Below are 19512 nucleotides of genomic sequence, written 5' to 3' on the forward strand. Positions count from 1 at the left end.
CAGTATGAAGAAAAACTGCACTCTACATCAACACTTGTCACTGGTCTATACTTAAAATTGGCCAATATTTCTGATCAATAATTTTGAATTGAAAAATTTGTTACAACTAATGGGCCAACTTGAATTATTTCTAGAAATGTCTTTCGACAATTTTAGTCAAATATCTCTGCTAAATAACGTCGTCACATTTGTTTTTAATAACCTCACTAGTTTTTTTGGAAAAACATTTATAGAATTTTCAACTCTTTCTCCTATTTCTAATGCTTCTGTAACTTGTCATAAATTTGATGTTTCGAACTTTTTAATACTTTCAATATTAATTGTGCCGGGCGCAACAGTGGCCTATGCCACGCCTATTCCCATCAACCGATTAATGGGCACAATTAGCCATTCGGGGTTTACAGGAAATTGTTGCTTTATTATGGAACATATAAAGTATATATCAATGCAACATAGGCCAGTGTTACACTAAAATATTTTTAATTCAAAACAAAATTATCTCATTACCTCTTATAAATTTAATAAAAAAAAATGATGGAGTTGGCCATTGCTGCGCTCGCCCTTCGATTGAAAAGTTAGATTTAATAAGGCAAGTTTTGGATTAACATTGGAATTATTCAGAATTACCTAATGTTTATAGTTTGTAACAATTTAAGAATTTTATTAACTAAGATATAGTACTGAAGAATAAAATTTCAATACAATCTAAAAATCAAATTTTATACCTACCCATATGATTTGCAGAAAAATGCATTTCGAAGAATATGCAGCACTAACGCCTAAAATGCAAAAATGTTGTACATCTATCAATCAAGTAGGGAGCTCATTGACTGTTGATGTATATAAATGATGTAGAAATTATAGTGACATGCATTTTACGTAAGATTCGCGGGTTTTTAACTCACGAGTATTATTAATACAAGCTTTATTTATTACGAGCTTTTATTATTACTTTACAAGCTGCAGTGGTGAACCTATAGCGGACAAACGTTTCACGAGGTTGTCTCGCGCATTGACCAATGTGTCTCTTTTGATGATCACCGCGTCGCAGTTTCTCGTCTACTATAATATTATCGTAATCGAAATCATAACGCCACTTTGACGGCCTAACTTGCCCGAACGACAGTTTCGCCTGCATTGGTATAGACCCGGTCACATATATTATACGCCTGTTAAAAGCCTGTTATTGTGTACGCTTGTAATTACGATAATGCGTCTGGTGATGATGACGACGATGATGTCATCGTGGACCTGTTACCATATTGTTCGCGGGTCGGACTATAGCGCTAGAGCGGACACGGCGGGCGGCGTTAATTCGCGCGATGCAAAAAATTTCACGCCGCCGTCCGCGTTACGTAAAAATAGTAGGAGTCGCGCGCGTATCGACGGCGGCGGTTCGGGCACGCGACATTCGCCGACTCCGCGGCACAGTCGGCATCTCATCGGCCTGTAGAGACATTATTACGACGATAATTTTATAATAAATAATTAATAATAATAATAAAAACAATAATAACCGTCGCCGGAGTGTGTTTTAAAGTGATAAAATAATATTACAATACACTATTATTGTAAAGACCGCTTTTAACAACTATTGTGCGCGAGTCGGATGCCGGAATAATTCGTTAAAGAGACGACAGACAATCACGCTGCAGTCGTCTGCATAATATCCGGAAAGGAATTTTTTTTTTTTCATTTCCATATTTTTGTGCGTACAGTTTCCGACCACATCTGCGTTCGAATCGTATATAATATAATATCTTCGTGTGTTTTTTTGCCCGTCGAGCTTTCCTAAAGATACGGTTCGTCTTTTTCGGCCTGCCTCGTCGCGATATCCGTTTTTTTTTTTTTTAACAGTGCGTCTATCGTAATACGTATTCATCGTATAATACATAACCGCAGCCTCAGCCGTCGCCGATGAGACCTGGTGGTGCCAAGGTATCCTCCATAGGTGGGCACCCCGCGGGACTTAAAGGGTCATGAAAAATTCCTTCAAGACGTTATGGAACACCTGGCAATGGGGATGTGGCCGAACTGTGAGTACGACAACGTTTTCGTAACTATCAGTACCGTGCCCGGGAATGAATTGGGGAGGGAAACAATAATTGTGTTGTGGCTCACATAATTTTATATTTCACATCCGAAACATATATTATATATTATACATAGATATATTAAAAATTTAAAAGCATTTTAGAACATCCCTCATCTATAGTATAATAATTTTGAGCACGCCACTTGTGGGTGTATACACACACCTGTAGAATCTATATTTTTCTCATTTAACAAAGCGGCTCGTGTAAGTTGTCGCATACCCGCATTCGGGTTTTACCATATAATCATTCGTCCATCGCTGTATATTATGAGCGGTCGACAATACGTTACTTACGTTTTAAGCTCTTTTGGGTAGGTACTCGCTGCGATATTATTCCTGACCTACTGTTTTGGCAACATTTGTCATTTTTAATAATCAACACACATTTATATATATAGAAGATAATATATTTAATTTTATTTATAGTTGTGTATATATTTGTAACGCTTTGTGCCTTAAGTTTTACCACAGTACTACGATAATATTAACCGTGTTCGAAGCACACTTTTCAAAGAAATAATTTAACTGTGTAATCAAAAAGTTTCATTTCCAAAAAAAATTTTCGATTCTTAACAACTGTCATAAATTAGGTGCACAGGCACCTCCTTAAAATGTATATAAATTAATTTAGGTAATACAATTGTATCATCTACCTACAAACTACAAATAATGTGTACCCATAACGGATGTAGATTTTTTTAGCTGGTTTTTACCTACTTATTATAATACGTATATATTATTACAACTACAGTTATTAGTTATTATCTACTGGCTACTGCAGTACAATTATAAATGCATTATACAATTATAGGTGCGTTATAATATACTATTAAGTACTTATATGTATGGTATCCTTAAACAATAAAACACCAAAAATGTTCAAAATAATATTTGACCAAATCATCTGTTTTTGATATATTCTATCCATTGAAACAGTGTCTTAATAAAAATAATATGATTTACCACTGACTACCACGTTTCATTAATCATTATACAGGAGTTAAATAAAAAAAATATTTAAATCACAATTAATTTTGTATGCTAATTGACAGGTTGATAAATAAAACTGAGGTCCCCTAATATGTCCTTAGTGTAGTCTGAAAATCCTAATCCATCATGATACACATTACATCAATAATTATTATTATAATTATTGCGTATATTTACTTTGAGAAGTTTATTCTAACGATTTATGAGAAATAAATGTACTATCTTGAGTAATTTTATAAATCGTCGAGGCAAACAATATGTATAGTGGAAAATAAACCATCAAAATTGTATTATATATTATAACTTAAATCGGTAACTACTCATATAGGGTATTAAATAGGACAGATACTCTTAGAATGTATAAACAGAACCTTAGTCTTATAGTATAAAATAGAAACATAAAACAAACAATAAGAAGCAAAAACTTAGTTATTTTTTTTTTTTTTTAAGAAAACGATTTAAAAATACGATATTATAGTGTTAACATTTTTTTTGTATAACTGCTATAATATAACATATGTGGTATTTAAAACAGTAGAAATCTATAATTATTGAATCATGATTAGTTGTTCAGCTTATTAGCTGGCCATTATTGTATATTTAAAGTAGGTAGTAGACATTACAGTTGTTTTTCAACTGCCTTTTTATACGAATATTATATGTTACAAGTTACAGCATATATAATGTAGTTTTATTAAGAAATATACATTAATTAATAACTATTTGTGAAAAAAATAAATACTCGTTTTTAAATGTATTAAAAAGTCCTCTGAGTTTTTTAACAACATGCTGCAAGTGATTAATATTATATCTATAGGCATTTATGATTTATCTAATGACTAGTTGCATTTATACAATTAATTTATAACTATAGTCCATAATATAAACACTTATTTATATTATTATTTTTATGTTTTTTAGGCATGAATACAAATTAAGTATTGTTTGATATAACTTATAACGTTATATCTTAGTACCTAGGTACAGCTAACTGAAATAATATGAAAATTAATTAAATAAAAATTAAAATAAATGTTTAATTATACTTTTATATTTCATCATTTTTTCTAATGTTACATAACCTTACCTACGTATAAGAACAAATTGTGTATGAAAATAATTTAAAATACGATACATAAAATGAATCATATTAACATTTATGTATAAGATTTGATACATACATTTCCATAAAATATAATAAGTATTCGGTTAGTATTTAAAATGACCAACTCATTAATTTATGAGGTTCTCTGCTTAAAAATCACTTAAAAGTTACGAAACAAAATGGTAAAATAACCACAATGAACAAACATAGTTTCAAAACATATTGTTAATTGTATGAATCAATGATTTTAAATGCATATAAATATTGACTAGATTAAAAAAAAAACATTACAATTAATAGAAAAATAAACCGTTAATATCCAATGTTGTTACGAAGTTTTATGATAGTCTTAGAAAAATTTGACTTCAGTTACCAACATTTATATATAATACATTACCTACTTTAAATTAAAAAATTCAAACATTGTTAAATGTACGCAATTAAAAATTCATTTATATAAGGTGATGCATGATAATGTAATATTTGAGGTATATTATGTTCAGTACACATACTCACTGTACAGATAAAATAGATCTAACAGGTTCAATAATAATTTGCCATCAGTTTTCAAACAAATATGACTTTTATAATATTATTATTATAAATAATCTAATTCTGTACGACTTTACTTATCTTATGTAATACAAAAAACAATTTTATAATAAATCGGTACTGATAATTTTTAATATTCTATGAATACCTTATTTAAACATTTAGTCTATTTTCGTATTAGTTTAATATTTTAATTATCAGATTGTGTAAATAATTTAATAATGTATTAAAACAAAAATCAAATATTAGTATTTGTAGGTATCATGTTATATTATTTAACGGTTTGCTCACCTAACTTAACAATAGACCAAAAACCGTTTGTTGTATTGCATAGAGCACAAAAGTGACTGATTTGTTTAGATACATGAGGTAGGTAGGTAGGTATTTAGGACAAGTATAGGTAGGTATTAAATTTCCGTAGGTACTTATTTTTTTAGGCTATGGCATACAATAATATGAAGAACAATTAACAAGTACAATAAAACCTATTTGATTGTGCCTTTCAAAACTTAAAACGATGTTGTTCAATAAAGCAATATTATATAATATACAAGGTAGTATTTAGTATTTTAGTATTTACATATTTGATTAGGTACATTTCTTTAATGTGATCTAAATGTTCTAATGGTGATATATTTTTTATGAATCAATTAAAACATCGACAGAGTGTTAGCAGGTACGACACACTATTATAATATTTGAACAATTTCAGAAATACTAACTTATTGTGTAACTTAATTTGTAATTATAGTAACGCTAATAAGAAAAAACTACATAAATACAATATGACAATATAATAACTTCCCAAGTAAAATCGTTAAATTAAAAAAAATAGTGTTGTAATAATTTATGATAATATCTTTCATGTTCTTATATGTCAAATACATATGTAATGTTCTACTCATTACGGTCGTTAATTACTTGTCCATCGACTGAAATCCTCCAATATATATTTATATATATATAATGTATATTCTACGGGTATTGAAATTTCTAGGTTGATGTAACGATATAATAGTATAATATGTATAAGTTTAAAGTTATGAATTTATGACATATTATAATAACTTGACAACTATATATTATATACCTAGGTAGTATGTATAAAGATTTTGTCAAATTTTCTAACTTGTACTTTTTAATAGATTAAACAACAAAGTATAAACCTAAAATTACAGAAATCAAAATTATTTTAGCTAAACGGAAATAATATAATATAGTAACGACATTGACCTTATCACTCATCAGTCATCATACACAAGTATATATAGTTGCAAGGGAACCGGTCAAAGAAATATAATATAAACATAAGACACAAAATATTATACACTAATGCATTATTATACTATTTTATCACGTTTATAACGTTGTATTATACGTTTAATAAAATGTGTGCGTAAGTACTAATGTTCATATTATATATTATTACGCACCTATATTATAATAAATGTACATATATATTTTTTAGGCATTGATCAAATCTTTTCTCGACTCTCTCGTTTGTTATCGACTTTGCACTGTACATATGAGAAAATTATTCGCCCGATGCTTTAATAATACATCGATAAGTACGACAAATGTCGAAGAAACGTGATTGAAAAAACAAAGGTTATACAATTACTATACTGTGCAATATCGCCATAATCATAACTCACAAGTCATAACGCATAATTGGTTTATTTTCAATTTTCACAATATATTTTCAATTTTATACTACGTACCAACTTATTAACGCAAATATACGTCGTGTGATTAAATTGTTATGGTCATAGCAGGGGGTAAATCCGGTAAAGAGAACCCGAAATGTTGATACAAGTGCACGTATATATGGAGGTTAGGTTAGGCGAGCGTACTTAATACCATTATGATATCGTGTCCTTGTGCAATGCATATATAAAATAAACTGATTATTCTTAGAAATGTTTTACCGGATATGATGTGTGGATATCTTGGACGTCGAATTATGTTCTGAATTTCATAAGTATTACTACTAAGACGTGCGGGAAATCTCTCGACGGGTCTAAAAGAGTGTACGCTATATACACCGGCAAATGGGTATACCGTTAGCGCCGAGCCCAAGCGATATTAATATAAGAACCTTCGTCGTAATTTTTCTAAGCACGAGTTAAAATGATGTTATATAATCCGAATTTCACGTAGGACTGCATCACACTGCAAGTCAGCACACACAATCACGAAAACGATGAGTTCTACGTTGACAAGTCCGTGACCCATTTTTTGTCCTCACTTTTCAACCTCCAATACTCTCATAAATAACATTGCTCGCAAATTGGAACAAGATGTACACATTCTGCCATTTTTTTCTTTTACAAATTCGCAGGTATGTTTTTCGTTGGAACGGATGTTATTATTTTACTGATATAATATTACAAAACTATGCTACACAGGAGTGTATCATAATTCATAAGCTACGCATTTCAACAGATTCGTTTATCATTAGTGCGTTTAGTTTTGCAATATGTTATTATATGTACAGTTATACAATTAATTAACAACAATTAAATCTTAGAAAACAATGAAACATTATTACGCTAGGTAATTCGAATATATTATTGTTATTTTGGATACCATTATCACTCTAATACTGGTATGAAAAACAGGTGCAAACAACACCGTTTTTAAACGCACCTTTCGACGTACCGTTCCACTTTTCCAGTAAGAGCAGCAATGCCAGTCGGAAACGTGGCTGCCATATAATTTTACAGGGTGTAATCACATTATCTGATTGAAAGAACACGGGCGTATACTTATGTCGATGAAAAGCTAATAGGTACATATCAGCGACGCTAAGTATTAATAATACTTATGTGCATAATTTTATTATAATAAGCTCTGAGCTGTTAAACACCAAACATTGATATAGCAGTTATACACGTGTGGCCTATGACTCAATCAATCATGGTGTTATTGTAGCTTGTAATGTACCTACCTTATGTCAAAAATATCTTGGTAGCGATTGACTCATAAATTGCCAAGGTTCAAGGCGTCCAAAAAGGAAATACTTATAGGTTCTTTTTTTTTTTTAATCTAACATTATGTCAAAGCGTCCTTCAATGAACCCCATGCGGACAGAGTTCATACACCGTGTGTTCATACACCTATGAGTGGCGAGCAATTTAATTGAAATTAAGTCGTCTCATCCATTATAACTAGATTAGTGCAGCAATAGAAAAAAATTGGTGCGATATGTAATATGTTGCACCTGATGTATATTCATATAGGTATATAATATATTATTATGTTATAATATGCGCTTTCGATTTGCAGATCATGTCCGCCGTGGCTGCCCATGTCAATTCAATTTCCGTGGGCATGTGTCAGGGGTTCTCGGCGGTTCTCCTTCCGCAACTCCTCGACTCCAATAGTTCCATTTTGGTGAACAACGTGGAAGCGTCGTGGATAGGTGAGGCGAAAACAACGAGTATAATAGCTGCATTACCTAGCACTTACACAAATTAATATTACTGATTACACAGTGCCTACTCGGACGTATTATTTATTAGTTCATTTATTTTACGGGCCGAAGCCCTTTGAATATAATATGATTTAAAATTTAAATACACGACAATAATTACAATGACAGACAATACATGAAATCACAATATTAAGATTAACTTGAATGTATTAGGTATAGTATGCATACCATATAGTATAATAATATACAGCAGCTTGGGAAGATGGCGATAGGGTATCTCGCTATCCGAATGCATCCTGCAGCTCGTATATGAACATACGACATACATGAGGTAGACGAGTACTTGTTGAAATTTAATAATTGTATACATCTTTCGATTTGCGCCGAAAATTTTTAGTACCTAACAACAACACTAACGTTTTGTTTATTTTTAATACGAAACCCCGAAAAATACTGAAAATTATAATAAAAGTGGTTTCATTTGATGTACCTTACCTATATTACACTAGTGTTGGAATCTATGGCGGATTGTGCCACTGGAAGGCCGGGAAGTTTCCGAATGGGCAGGAGCCCGGTCATGATTCTATGAATCATGAAAGTAATTTTATAATTTATTTTATGCTTAAAATTAAAATTTTTAAAATTATTATTTTATCATAAAAATATTTTTATTACCTATAACGCATAGTACTATTGTGCATTTATCGTTGATAATAGGGAGAAAAACGATCACGATTTAAGATAATATTATGGTTGCCCGACGAATTATGATAAGGTGATTAAATATGTCATGTCCAATAATATTATATAAAACCTATGTATAAAACAAATAATTGTTTTATATATCTGTGGTTGTGTCGTGAGATATGTGTAGTGGGGGGGGGCGTGGCCTACGTTTTAACCGGAAAATATACTCACAGTGTAGTAGAGACATAGAATAAGTCGAGTACTCGAGTAAAGACAAATCTATGTCTTTACTCGATGATAAAAAAATTATTTAATTTAATTTCTTTATTATCTATGAGTAAAGACAACTCTAGTCAATTTCATGGTGTACCCGATATTATCTTGGTAACTGGATATTACCAAAGTACATAGGTACATGGTATAGACTCAGAAGAAATTATTGACATAATACAAAATAGTAGTGATTTCTTAAATAAAAAACTGTCATATTAAGTTTTGGACAACCAAGTGCGTTTTACCTTTTTAAATTTTGTAATTTGTATAATGTGCTATCATCCGTATATCACAAATATTTATAACGTCTTGTGTCATATAATAACATATCTAAACTTGAATATGACATAATTTATTGATATATAATATATATATTATATAACTATAATACTTGTATGGTCCATGTATGTAATTACACAAGATTAGGAATATTAAATCATATACTTAACCCAACTAAAATTATTATTATTTTTTACTTTCACTACATTTCCACAACATTTTTTGAATTTATGGCGTTTTGGGCCTGTGAAACAAAATTCTCCAGGGCCGGTTAAAATTCAGAATCCGTCAGTGGTTCGAAATATCAGTAATTCTAATTAATAATACCTACAGTTTACTGGCGGAGGACACCCTGTATACAGGTAGATGCCTTCCGTTAATCAACATAATAAACCGCGAGCGTAATGAGTTTCGTGTCACACACTACCTATATTGGTACATATTATTGCGGGTCACGCCGAACGTACTTGGATAAAAACGACCACAATAGGCTTCGTCAATACAGCTGTAAATCGAAGTGTTAATGAAAGACGTCTTGAACAGAAATAAAAAAACAACCGGTTACATAAATGTCCAATAATGATTTGCTGTACGCCATAATATATTAAATTGAAAATACCGGTCGATCAATGAACATATGGGTAGATACGCTAAACAATATAATATAATTGTTTTCAGAAATCGATTTGTCGTTTTTTTTTTCTTATTTGTACTTGATGAGTGCATTTAGATACAACACTATTTCATAAAAATACACTCAGTTTATCATAATATATTATTATACCATAATTTCCAAACTTCTATTCGTGATTTCACGGATTTTGACGGCAGTATAATATTATATATTACACAGTATATACCTACACCTATGCCAATAAGGAAACGATTCGGTAGTATATGCTATCTATTATTCTGAAACAGATTATATGTACCAATCATACATATGCGTTCCATATGTGATTTACTTTCGCTCTAGCCGCAGAGCCCGCAGACCATAATCTCAATCATTAAGAGCAATGTCATTATCTATCCCGGGTTCGAGGTGTCTCCAGGTTGCGGTCAAGGTTGTCCGGTATAAACGTTCGATAACAATCGCGCGCAATAAATATAATTTGCAAAACGGCAAAGAAAAAAATATGAAAGTTCCTGTCCGCATTAGCACGCGCAATTATTGGCTTAATAATGACACATGATTGATATGCCCGAGTGGTTGGCCCGTCGCTATACTTATGGTTAATTGAATGCGATCTTTCAACCCAAATGCAGAACTTTATGTAATACGTCTTAAATGTGTTCGTCTAAAAACTGTTTGACTGTAGAAATTAGAAACACACGCCAGCCCTTTGTCTGAAAATTAAGTTATAAATTATAGTTACAAATTACAATATTTTAATAAATTATACCGCTATAATTATACTAACACTGCAGATTTTAAGATTTTTGAGTTTCTTCTCACATTACTTACTCAAAAATATGTATAATGACTAAATAATAAGTTTCATCTATAGAAATAATAAAATAGACAATATAGATAAATTCAATTGCATATTTGGCTATGTAACAATGTATTACCTATATATGAACATATTATAAATCTTAATGATAGTTTTTTACCTGTCAACTGTACAGCCAGAAAAATGTTCTAATCATACTGCAGATATGTTTTAAAATATACCGATGTCAAGTATTTTTTTATTTTTTTTATTTTATTTTTTTACAGCCAGTTTGGGGGTCATATCAAATCCTCTAGGAGCGTTGATGTCAGGAGTTTTCATGCAGACCTTAGGAAGAAAAACAACAGTTCAATTGACGTCTATACCATTCTTAATTGGTTGGACAATAATTGGATTGTCTACAGACATAACGTTTTTATGTCTGGGTCGATTCATATCAGGAGTGGCTATCGGTAAGCAAAATTATCATAACTTTTGTACGCATTCTTTCAAACAATAGAAAATAGTTGAAAATAGTTTTTTATATTGTTGCTTAAGAGGATGTCATATTATACTCATATAACAAAGTTTTAAGAGGACATCACACCCACATGACGTGCAATTGTCTCAGTCTTGAAAACGTATACATCAAAGCATCTGCGTTCGGCAGAACCAATATTGTGTTGTTAGCATTATAGTTTATACTAAAGTGGATCGAAATATTATTAAACGGAAAGGTAATATAAGAATATTATCTGAGTTCGTACGTCAGATTTTTACGGTATTTTAATTTTTAGCGATTTTATGAGCATTTTAAATTAAAATATTTTACATACATATTTTTATACTTTTAACTTGCTTAAACATTAAAATATCATAAAAATTTAAAAAAAAAATTAACATGGATAATGGTTCTTACTTTTAAGTTGAGAATCGGTCAATTCTGTCTTATATATATTAAAACTAACTTGTGAAAATTGGTTCTGCTGAACACGAATCGTTATAATATGCACCTACGTTATCATACTTTACTTATCACTAGGGCCCGGATTTCAATGCATTTAAAACCATACAAATATGCTCTAAAAAATAGCCAAAAATGCCCTTAAGAAATGTATTTTACCACAAAAATGACCTTAAAAATGCCATATATTTTTTTTTTGTACAAATTGTAATTTATAAATGAGATATAATTATTATTTATTAATTTATTATTTTATTTAAAAAAACTGAAAATTTGAAATATTGACTTCTATGATGCTGCTATGATGTAACACGAACTGACTGATTATTTGTTATTTGACCGAATATGGGTGCCGCTCCACAGGTTATAATAAATTAAGATAAAATAAAAATTGAAACGAAAAAAAAAATTGACAATGTGTATGAAAAACCCGATAAGCCTTCTTAAATATCAAGAAAATAATTTATCTTTAGCTAAATTTCATATCTATATTGAACAAATATGCATTAAAAACCAACAAAATTACCCAATAATGTTTAAAATGCTCCAAAAATGAAAAAACGTTAGAAAATGCAAACAAATTAAATTCGTAGCATTCAAACCCTCGTTATATGAAACGAATTATGTACTTAGAAAGCATTGTGTATGAGCAACCAAAAAAATATGCACTTCGCATTGAAATCCGGGCCTTACTTATCACAATATTATGGTCTAATGCGTAGGGACAAATGTGGGTTATTAACATACCCATATATTTATTGTAACAAGTTGATTAAATTGTTTTTCGTTTTGTTTTTAAATCAATTTCCTAAACATAGGCATGTCGTCAGCTTGTTACGTTTACGTAGCCGAAGTGAGCTTGGCTAAACACCGAGGGGTTCTATCGTCGTTTGGGCCGATTTTCGTGTCTATCGGGGTTCTCATCGTCTACTCCCTGGGGTCGATCATGCCGTGGCAGGTGGTCAGCATCCTGTGCGCCCTGACGTCGTTCCTGAGCTTCCTGTCGGTAAATTTGACGCCGGAGTCACCATCGTGGCTCGCGTCCAAGGGCCGCGTGGCGGACGCCGGCAAGTCACTGATGTGGCTGCGCCGGAAACCGTCGCTGGCCGACAAGGAACTGGCTGAGATCCTAAACAACCTGGACGACGGCAATGGGTCCACCGCGCCCACACTCCGAGACTTCACGGCGCCCGCCGTCTGGAAACCGTTCCTTATACTGGTGTGCTTCTTCGTGCTGCAGGAGGCCAGTGGCATATACATAATACTGTACTATGCGGTCAACTTTTTCCAAGTGGCCGGCTCAACGGTGGACAGCAACGTGGCGTCGATAGCGGTCGCGGTGTTACGGCTGGTCATGAGCGTCACCGGGTCCGTGTGCATACAGCACGTGAACCGCCGGACGATGGCCATGGCGTCGGCCATCCTGATGGCCGTGTCGATGGCCGCGTGCGGCGCCTACGAGTCGGCGTACGGCCCGCTGTCGGTCGATGCCAGGCCGTACGGGTGGGTTCCGCTGGCGTGCATCCTGTTCAACGTCAGCGTCAGCATGCTGGGCATGGTGCCGCTGCCGTGGATGATGATCGGCGAGCTGTTCCCGCTCAAAGTCCGCGGCATAATGGGCGGCCTGGTTCCGTCGCTGGGCTACTTCTTCATATTCGTCACTGTTAAAATGTCACCAGGCTTGATGACGGCGCTGACCAACGATCAGATCATGTGGCTGTTCTCGGCCGCGGCCGCGGTCGCCGCGTGCTTCGTGGCCGCGTTCCTGCCGGAAACGCGGGGCAAGACGCTGGTCCAGATCGAGAAACTATTCAACAGTGGCGAGCATAAAGTGACCAAAGGCACTGAATACCTGGAAAAAAAGTTCAAGCCTAACGACTCTTCCGCGGTGTACACCATTAGTTCGTTAGTGGACGTATGTCACAAATAACCACCGCGACACTACACGTTAGGCATTACCTACAACTGCAGCGACGTGTCGTAAAAAAACTATACTTACCATCGATTTCGATCAAAATAATTTTACCTATACCACGTGGTAGTCGTTCACGTCGACTATTTGGACTGAAGGGCACAGCTCTGGACAGGTAACTTACGATGATGCGCGACGCACGAATTACCTGTAGGTACCTAGTGTAAGTACTACTTATGACTCAGCCTATTTCGTTTTTTCTGTTTCTTTTCGAGTGTCGTGTTCGCACATGTTGTTATCGGAAATGAAATTCGTCCGCCAATGAGTGTAGGTACCTATAACACACCAAAGTCAATTCGATTTTTTGTACTTTAGCTAATTAGCTGGTATCAGTGGTATCAGACACACACACACACACACACACACACACACACACACATACACCCACAAAGATATTGAAACACCTATTTTTATTATTTATTTTTTGTTTATCGACATAAAAATATTGTAAGAAGACATATAGAGATCGAGTGTAAATTCTCCTATTATCTATATATTTTTATATTTTATGTGGCGTTAATGGACTTAATGAAAACTAGTAATATAAATATTTATTATATTATATTGTGTTACCTATATACCTTTAATACGGCTATTATACACGTCATCGTGCATGATAGCGTCATAGCGATATGTGATTGAAATCAAATAACAGTTTATGTTATTTTATACCTGTATAGTTAAGTATTTATCAATTTATTTATTCTATAATGATATTGCCTAAATTGTAAATAAAACAAACTTGTGATATTATTTTATTGTTAGGCAAATTATGTAAAATCAATTAATGTTATATATCATGTACATTTTTTATAAAATAATTTATTACCTGTATTATATATTGATAAAAATACAGCATAATACTAAATATCTGGAATCATTACCTTTTTTTTTATCCTGTCGTTAACTTATTACTACAAATGTGCATACGCGCTAATCTTCTTTGTATAGCTACACAATAATAAATACTATATGTTATATGCATTAATATAGAAAAAAACTATTTTGAGATCTAAATACCTAGGTATAATATTACTAAATAAATCAAATAAACATCTTGTATCAAGAGCCACGGTGTTTTAAAAATTAAAATTAAAAAATTATCAGATATCTTAGAGAATGCATTTGCGTATAACACAAACCATTTATGAATTTATTCGCATTGCAATGATACGAATACAATTGAAGTAGGTAAGTAATGCGGTTAAAAAAATGATTCCAATGTAATGATTATTGCAGTCAGAAGACTAAATTATATTGATTACTGACTATTCACATCGATTCGCAATAACATTCCTACGGAAAACTATAACTGTATTCTGTGACTATGTAGATTATCCACGCATAGATATAATTTGTCGCCGTATTATAGAAAAAATATAATATTTATCGTTAAATATGTAATTATTAAATTAATACTCAGTTTTATTTAATAGATTTTACCAACTCATTGCTTCAGTGATGTGACCATTTTCCGTGTTATATTATATTTACTACGTCTACGAAAAGCCATGCAGTAAGAATAGACGTACATTAAGTTCTCAAATGCATAAAGCTTAGGCCCAAATGCCGCGGGGCTGCCATTAATTTGAAATTAAAAGTAGGACATTTAATTTTATGGAATAAAGCTGGTTTAGTAAAAGGTATTCAGTAAATATGTAACATTTACCTACTCTACCGGCTGTCCGGCTATCACTCGATATCTACAATCACGTAAAAAAAGTCAGCTAATATTTATTTTGATAAATACAATTTTTTTTTTCTTTTTTGTTTATAAAGTTTTCCTGGCAAAGTCATTTAACTTTTTGATTACAGTTTTTTTTTAGCAGCTTTACAAGTTTACAATTGATAATACATACAATTATTTACAAAAATTGAATCAATATATAAAATGGTACCTACATATATAGAATAGAATAATAAGTATAATATTTTATTTTTTTTTTTAATTAATGTTGTTAAGTGAGGACATCATTGATAAATTAACTACGCTCTTTACAAGACGTAGGTACATAGGCCACGGTACGATCGAAAACAATTATTACCGATTATTAATAAACAGTTTTGTGTCACGACTCACGGTGTTAAACCAGTCATGATGTCATATCAAAGTTATACTTTTAAAAGTGTATAAGCAACACAAAAACAACCGATTGCCGAAGAACATTAATTAATGGTTAGAAGGTCATTGTGGAAACAACATTTATATGATAATTTATATTTATTTTAAGCATCAAAAATATGAAATAAAATATAAATATCTGAAATAAAATGTATTAGTTTTCATTAAGTTGAAAATGTTTCAAGACACGGAAATTATTTTAGGAAACTGATTAGTTCGGGACGAATAGCTGACAGCCCTACCTGCAAAAGGTTTCATGAATATGAGAGTGGAGTCTCTGGCCTCTACCCCCCCCCCCCCCCACCCCCTTACAGTAGCGTGTATCATAACAAAATGTGTGCTGCTCAAATAATTTCAGGAGACCTGCCTCTCATAATACATAAATAAATAATTCACATAAAATACAATGAATTAAATATATTGAATCATGGTTGTAATTTGTTAGTTGTCACTTGTAATTGTATAGATAGTCTTAGATTGAGTTTTATAGTGAATTCTATTTTCCCAAAATACTAGATTAATCGAACCAAGCCAAACCAAATAGAGATGGCTATTTTGTTTCCATAAATATATGTAAAATAATTTTTTAGTGTAGAATTCAACGGGGTCCGAGACACATAGGGTATACCTATACGAATATATTTACAAGTCTAACAAATCAAAACCAGAATCAAAACATTTACATTATTATTTTTTTTTTTATTAGGGTTAAGGCTTCGACTGCTTAGGTCATTAGCCTGTGGTACTGTAAGGGGGGGGGGGGGTACTGTAGATTTGTTTTACACGTGATTTGTTTTGGCAGAATTTTTAATTTGGGCACCCGTAGGTATCTGCCATGCCCGGGTGGGGGATGGCGGCACTTGTTCTCCGGATACCGTGACTTGCCCGAAGAAAAATGCCACCCGCGACCAAGGTATCGAACTCAGGTCGGCCACTCCGTCCCCCACATTATTTTTATAATGAAAAAAAAAAAATAACTAATAAGTAATAACTAAATTAATAAATTAAATTATCTTAAGAAGATCTGGAACTGGGGTAATCCTCAGTACCCACTTTATTTACGTCCATATCACACTGGCTAGTAGGTACATGATACTATTCATAATTATGTAAATTAAACACATGTCAATAAGTAGGTAAGTATTTGAAATTTTAAAAAAGTAATCAACTTGTACTATTTACTTTAGAAATATAATATATTATGTAATGTAAATTTAAGACATCAATTTACTATTATACGAACTAGTACACTTGAGCTAATCATATAATATAATTCTGAAATAAATAAATATTAAATATTATACTCTTATATTTTAACATTACATAAAGTAGATACTGTTATTAGATTATTTTAATCGTTAGAACAATATTCTGCATTAGTAAATCAGTATCATAGTGTTGAGCGAAATAACTGCGTACTATTATTATCAATTATGCAATAATACTTACTAATTATTTAGTACCTAGTTAATATATTTGGCATGGGAGGAATAAATATTAAACGTGCTATAAAAATGATCACGACTAATAATGTTTAATAACACGAAACAAAATTGTGTAATGCCTTCCCAACGTCTGTATGATTTAAATAAATGTGTGTACATTCTACTTTTGTTAAAAATAAAATTATAGTTTAAGTATATACAGATATATATATAGGTCTACGCATGTCAGTAAAAAATTATTCAGTCTCGACTAGGGTTTTATAGTTAGATCTTCGATGCTTCAATGCTTGTATAATAACAATAGTTAATGTTTTGCTAACCATGGCACTAGGTAAACACTGCAGTAAACACTTAAAATCGAGTAGTGCTATAATATTAAATATTGATGAACAGCAACATAGTATAGACTTTAGAGTATAGACAATACTCAGTAGGTGGTCAGTTGTAGTCACAGCATTAAAAGTTCATATACAACCCATCTGTATAACCATTTCAAACTCTAAGTACCAGGTGATGCCAGGTAAATCAATAATGCGTAGATTCTGGACAAAACATTTTCATCCTAATATTTCAATTCAATTCAACAAATATTATCTATGATAAAAATAATAAGTTATACTACCACATATATGTACCTATACGTAATAAATTGATAGATGTCAATAGTTAATACATTTACAACTCAGATACGTGGTAAAAAGTGAAGAATTAATATGAACAACTTAGGAGTAAGAGTAAACATTCGTTAATTAGTAGGCAATATCCCTATGCAATCAACGTAAATTTATAAAAAAATGTAATCATTTCGGGTATTTAATCCGGAACAGTCCCTATTTATTAGTGAAACTTGATACAAAGTAATGTTTAGTTTTAAATTGAATGTTCAAAAAAATTATATAGTACAGGAATACAGTGAACTATAATAAATAATTGCATAAATATTAGACATGATAAAGTTTATCTGATTGCCTTGTGCATTTAGACCAATAAGCGGGAGAAAAAAATATATTTCAAGAGGTCCAATTTTAGTTTTTAAGAAAATATTTGAATTCTTTATTTTCTAGGTTTTTTATGAAATGGATTTTTGATTTTTTTTTTTTTTTAGTGACACTAAAGTAAAGGTGAGTTGAAAAAAAATTAATTCTAAGAAATTTTCTAGGGATCTTTTTATTGATATTATTATTTTTAAGTAAGTTAAAAAATGTACAGCTTAAAATTGGTTATAACTTGCTTCTTAATAAAAATATCAATTAAAGCCTCCGAGATGCCCTAGATAATAATCTTACCTTTACATTTTATAAAAGGTATATTCACTCTAATTTTAGAAATTACGGTGTAAAATGGGTTACTGTGAATGTAAAATTTACTATGTTGTACCGAACAACGGAGACAACAAATGTCTGTGTGGCGTACTGGCGTCCTCTTAACACGTAGTAAACGTACCTATATAATGTATAATACTTATTATGATATAAATAATAAAAATTAACCCTAATCAACTAAACGGTTCTTATTGGCCCACAATTAAATATTTAATAGCTAATAGACTGTATTAATATTATGCAGTTACAACAGCTGCAATTAAATATTTTTGTTCATTATTATTATTATATATATATATTTTTTTTTATTATTGAACTTGAGTCCGGTAACTATGGTCATTACTGTCATTAGCTATTGCACGGATTACCGCGGTTGGTAGGGTTGGTGCGGTTGAAATGGTTGGTTAGCAACACGTGTATGTGTGGCAATGTTTTTGCCACTACAAACCCGGATGGTCCCCAATCATGAAAATGATTCCGGCACAAATGCGGTCGGCTCAGTTGCACTCAATACCTTTTTGGTGGCACTTGCGGTCACTCTTTTTTTATACCTACCTATGGGCTATGAACTGGTTTTACAATACTGACATAATAATAATAATTTTAAACAATATTTTTTTAATATAATACAATAAATTACAACTTTCCTTCGCACTTTTACAGGCTTAGGACTGTCAATAAATAAATTATCTACTGGCGTGCTTAGGTTTTTTTTAAAAATATTTATTAAAAATTATTATGACATTTAACCATCAATTTTATAGAGATATTATGTTAGTTAATTATTACGGTTTATTAAGTAAGTTTTCAAACAAACGAAACAATTTTTAGACATTT

At 31.8% G+C, this 19512-nt stretch overlaps 1 protein-coding gene across 1 annotated transcript; it reads left to right on the top strand.

The window, feature by feature from the left end:
- The first annotated feature begins 1377 nt into the window (after positions 1 to 1377).
- On the top strand, positions 1378 to 14657 carry LOC132949231 (facilitated trehalose transporter Tret1-like). Its single transcript, XM_061020011.1, has 4 exons — positions 1378 to 2036; positions 8031 to 8166; positions 11138 to 11323; positions 12633 to 14657. The coding sequence occupies exons 1-4, from the start codon at positions 1980 to 1982 to the stop codon at positions 13742 to 13744; spliced, it is 1491 nt and encodes a 496-aa protein (XP_060875994.1). The 5' UTR covers positions 1378 to 1979; the 3' UTR covers positions 13745 to 14657.
- Positions 14658 to 19512: the final 4855 nt, after the last annotated feature.

The sequence above is a fragment of the Metopolophium dirhodum genome, chromosome 7 (assembly GCF_019925205.1).
Source record: "Metopolophium dirhodum isolate CAU chromosome 7, ASM1992520v1, whole genome shotgun sequence".
Lineage (NCBI taxonomy): Eukaryota > Metazoa > Arthropoda > Insecta > Hemiptera > Aphididae > Metopolophium > Metopolophium dirhodum.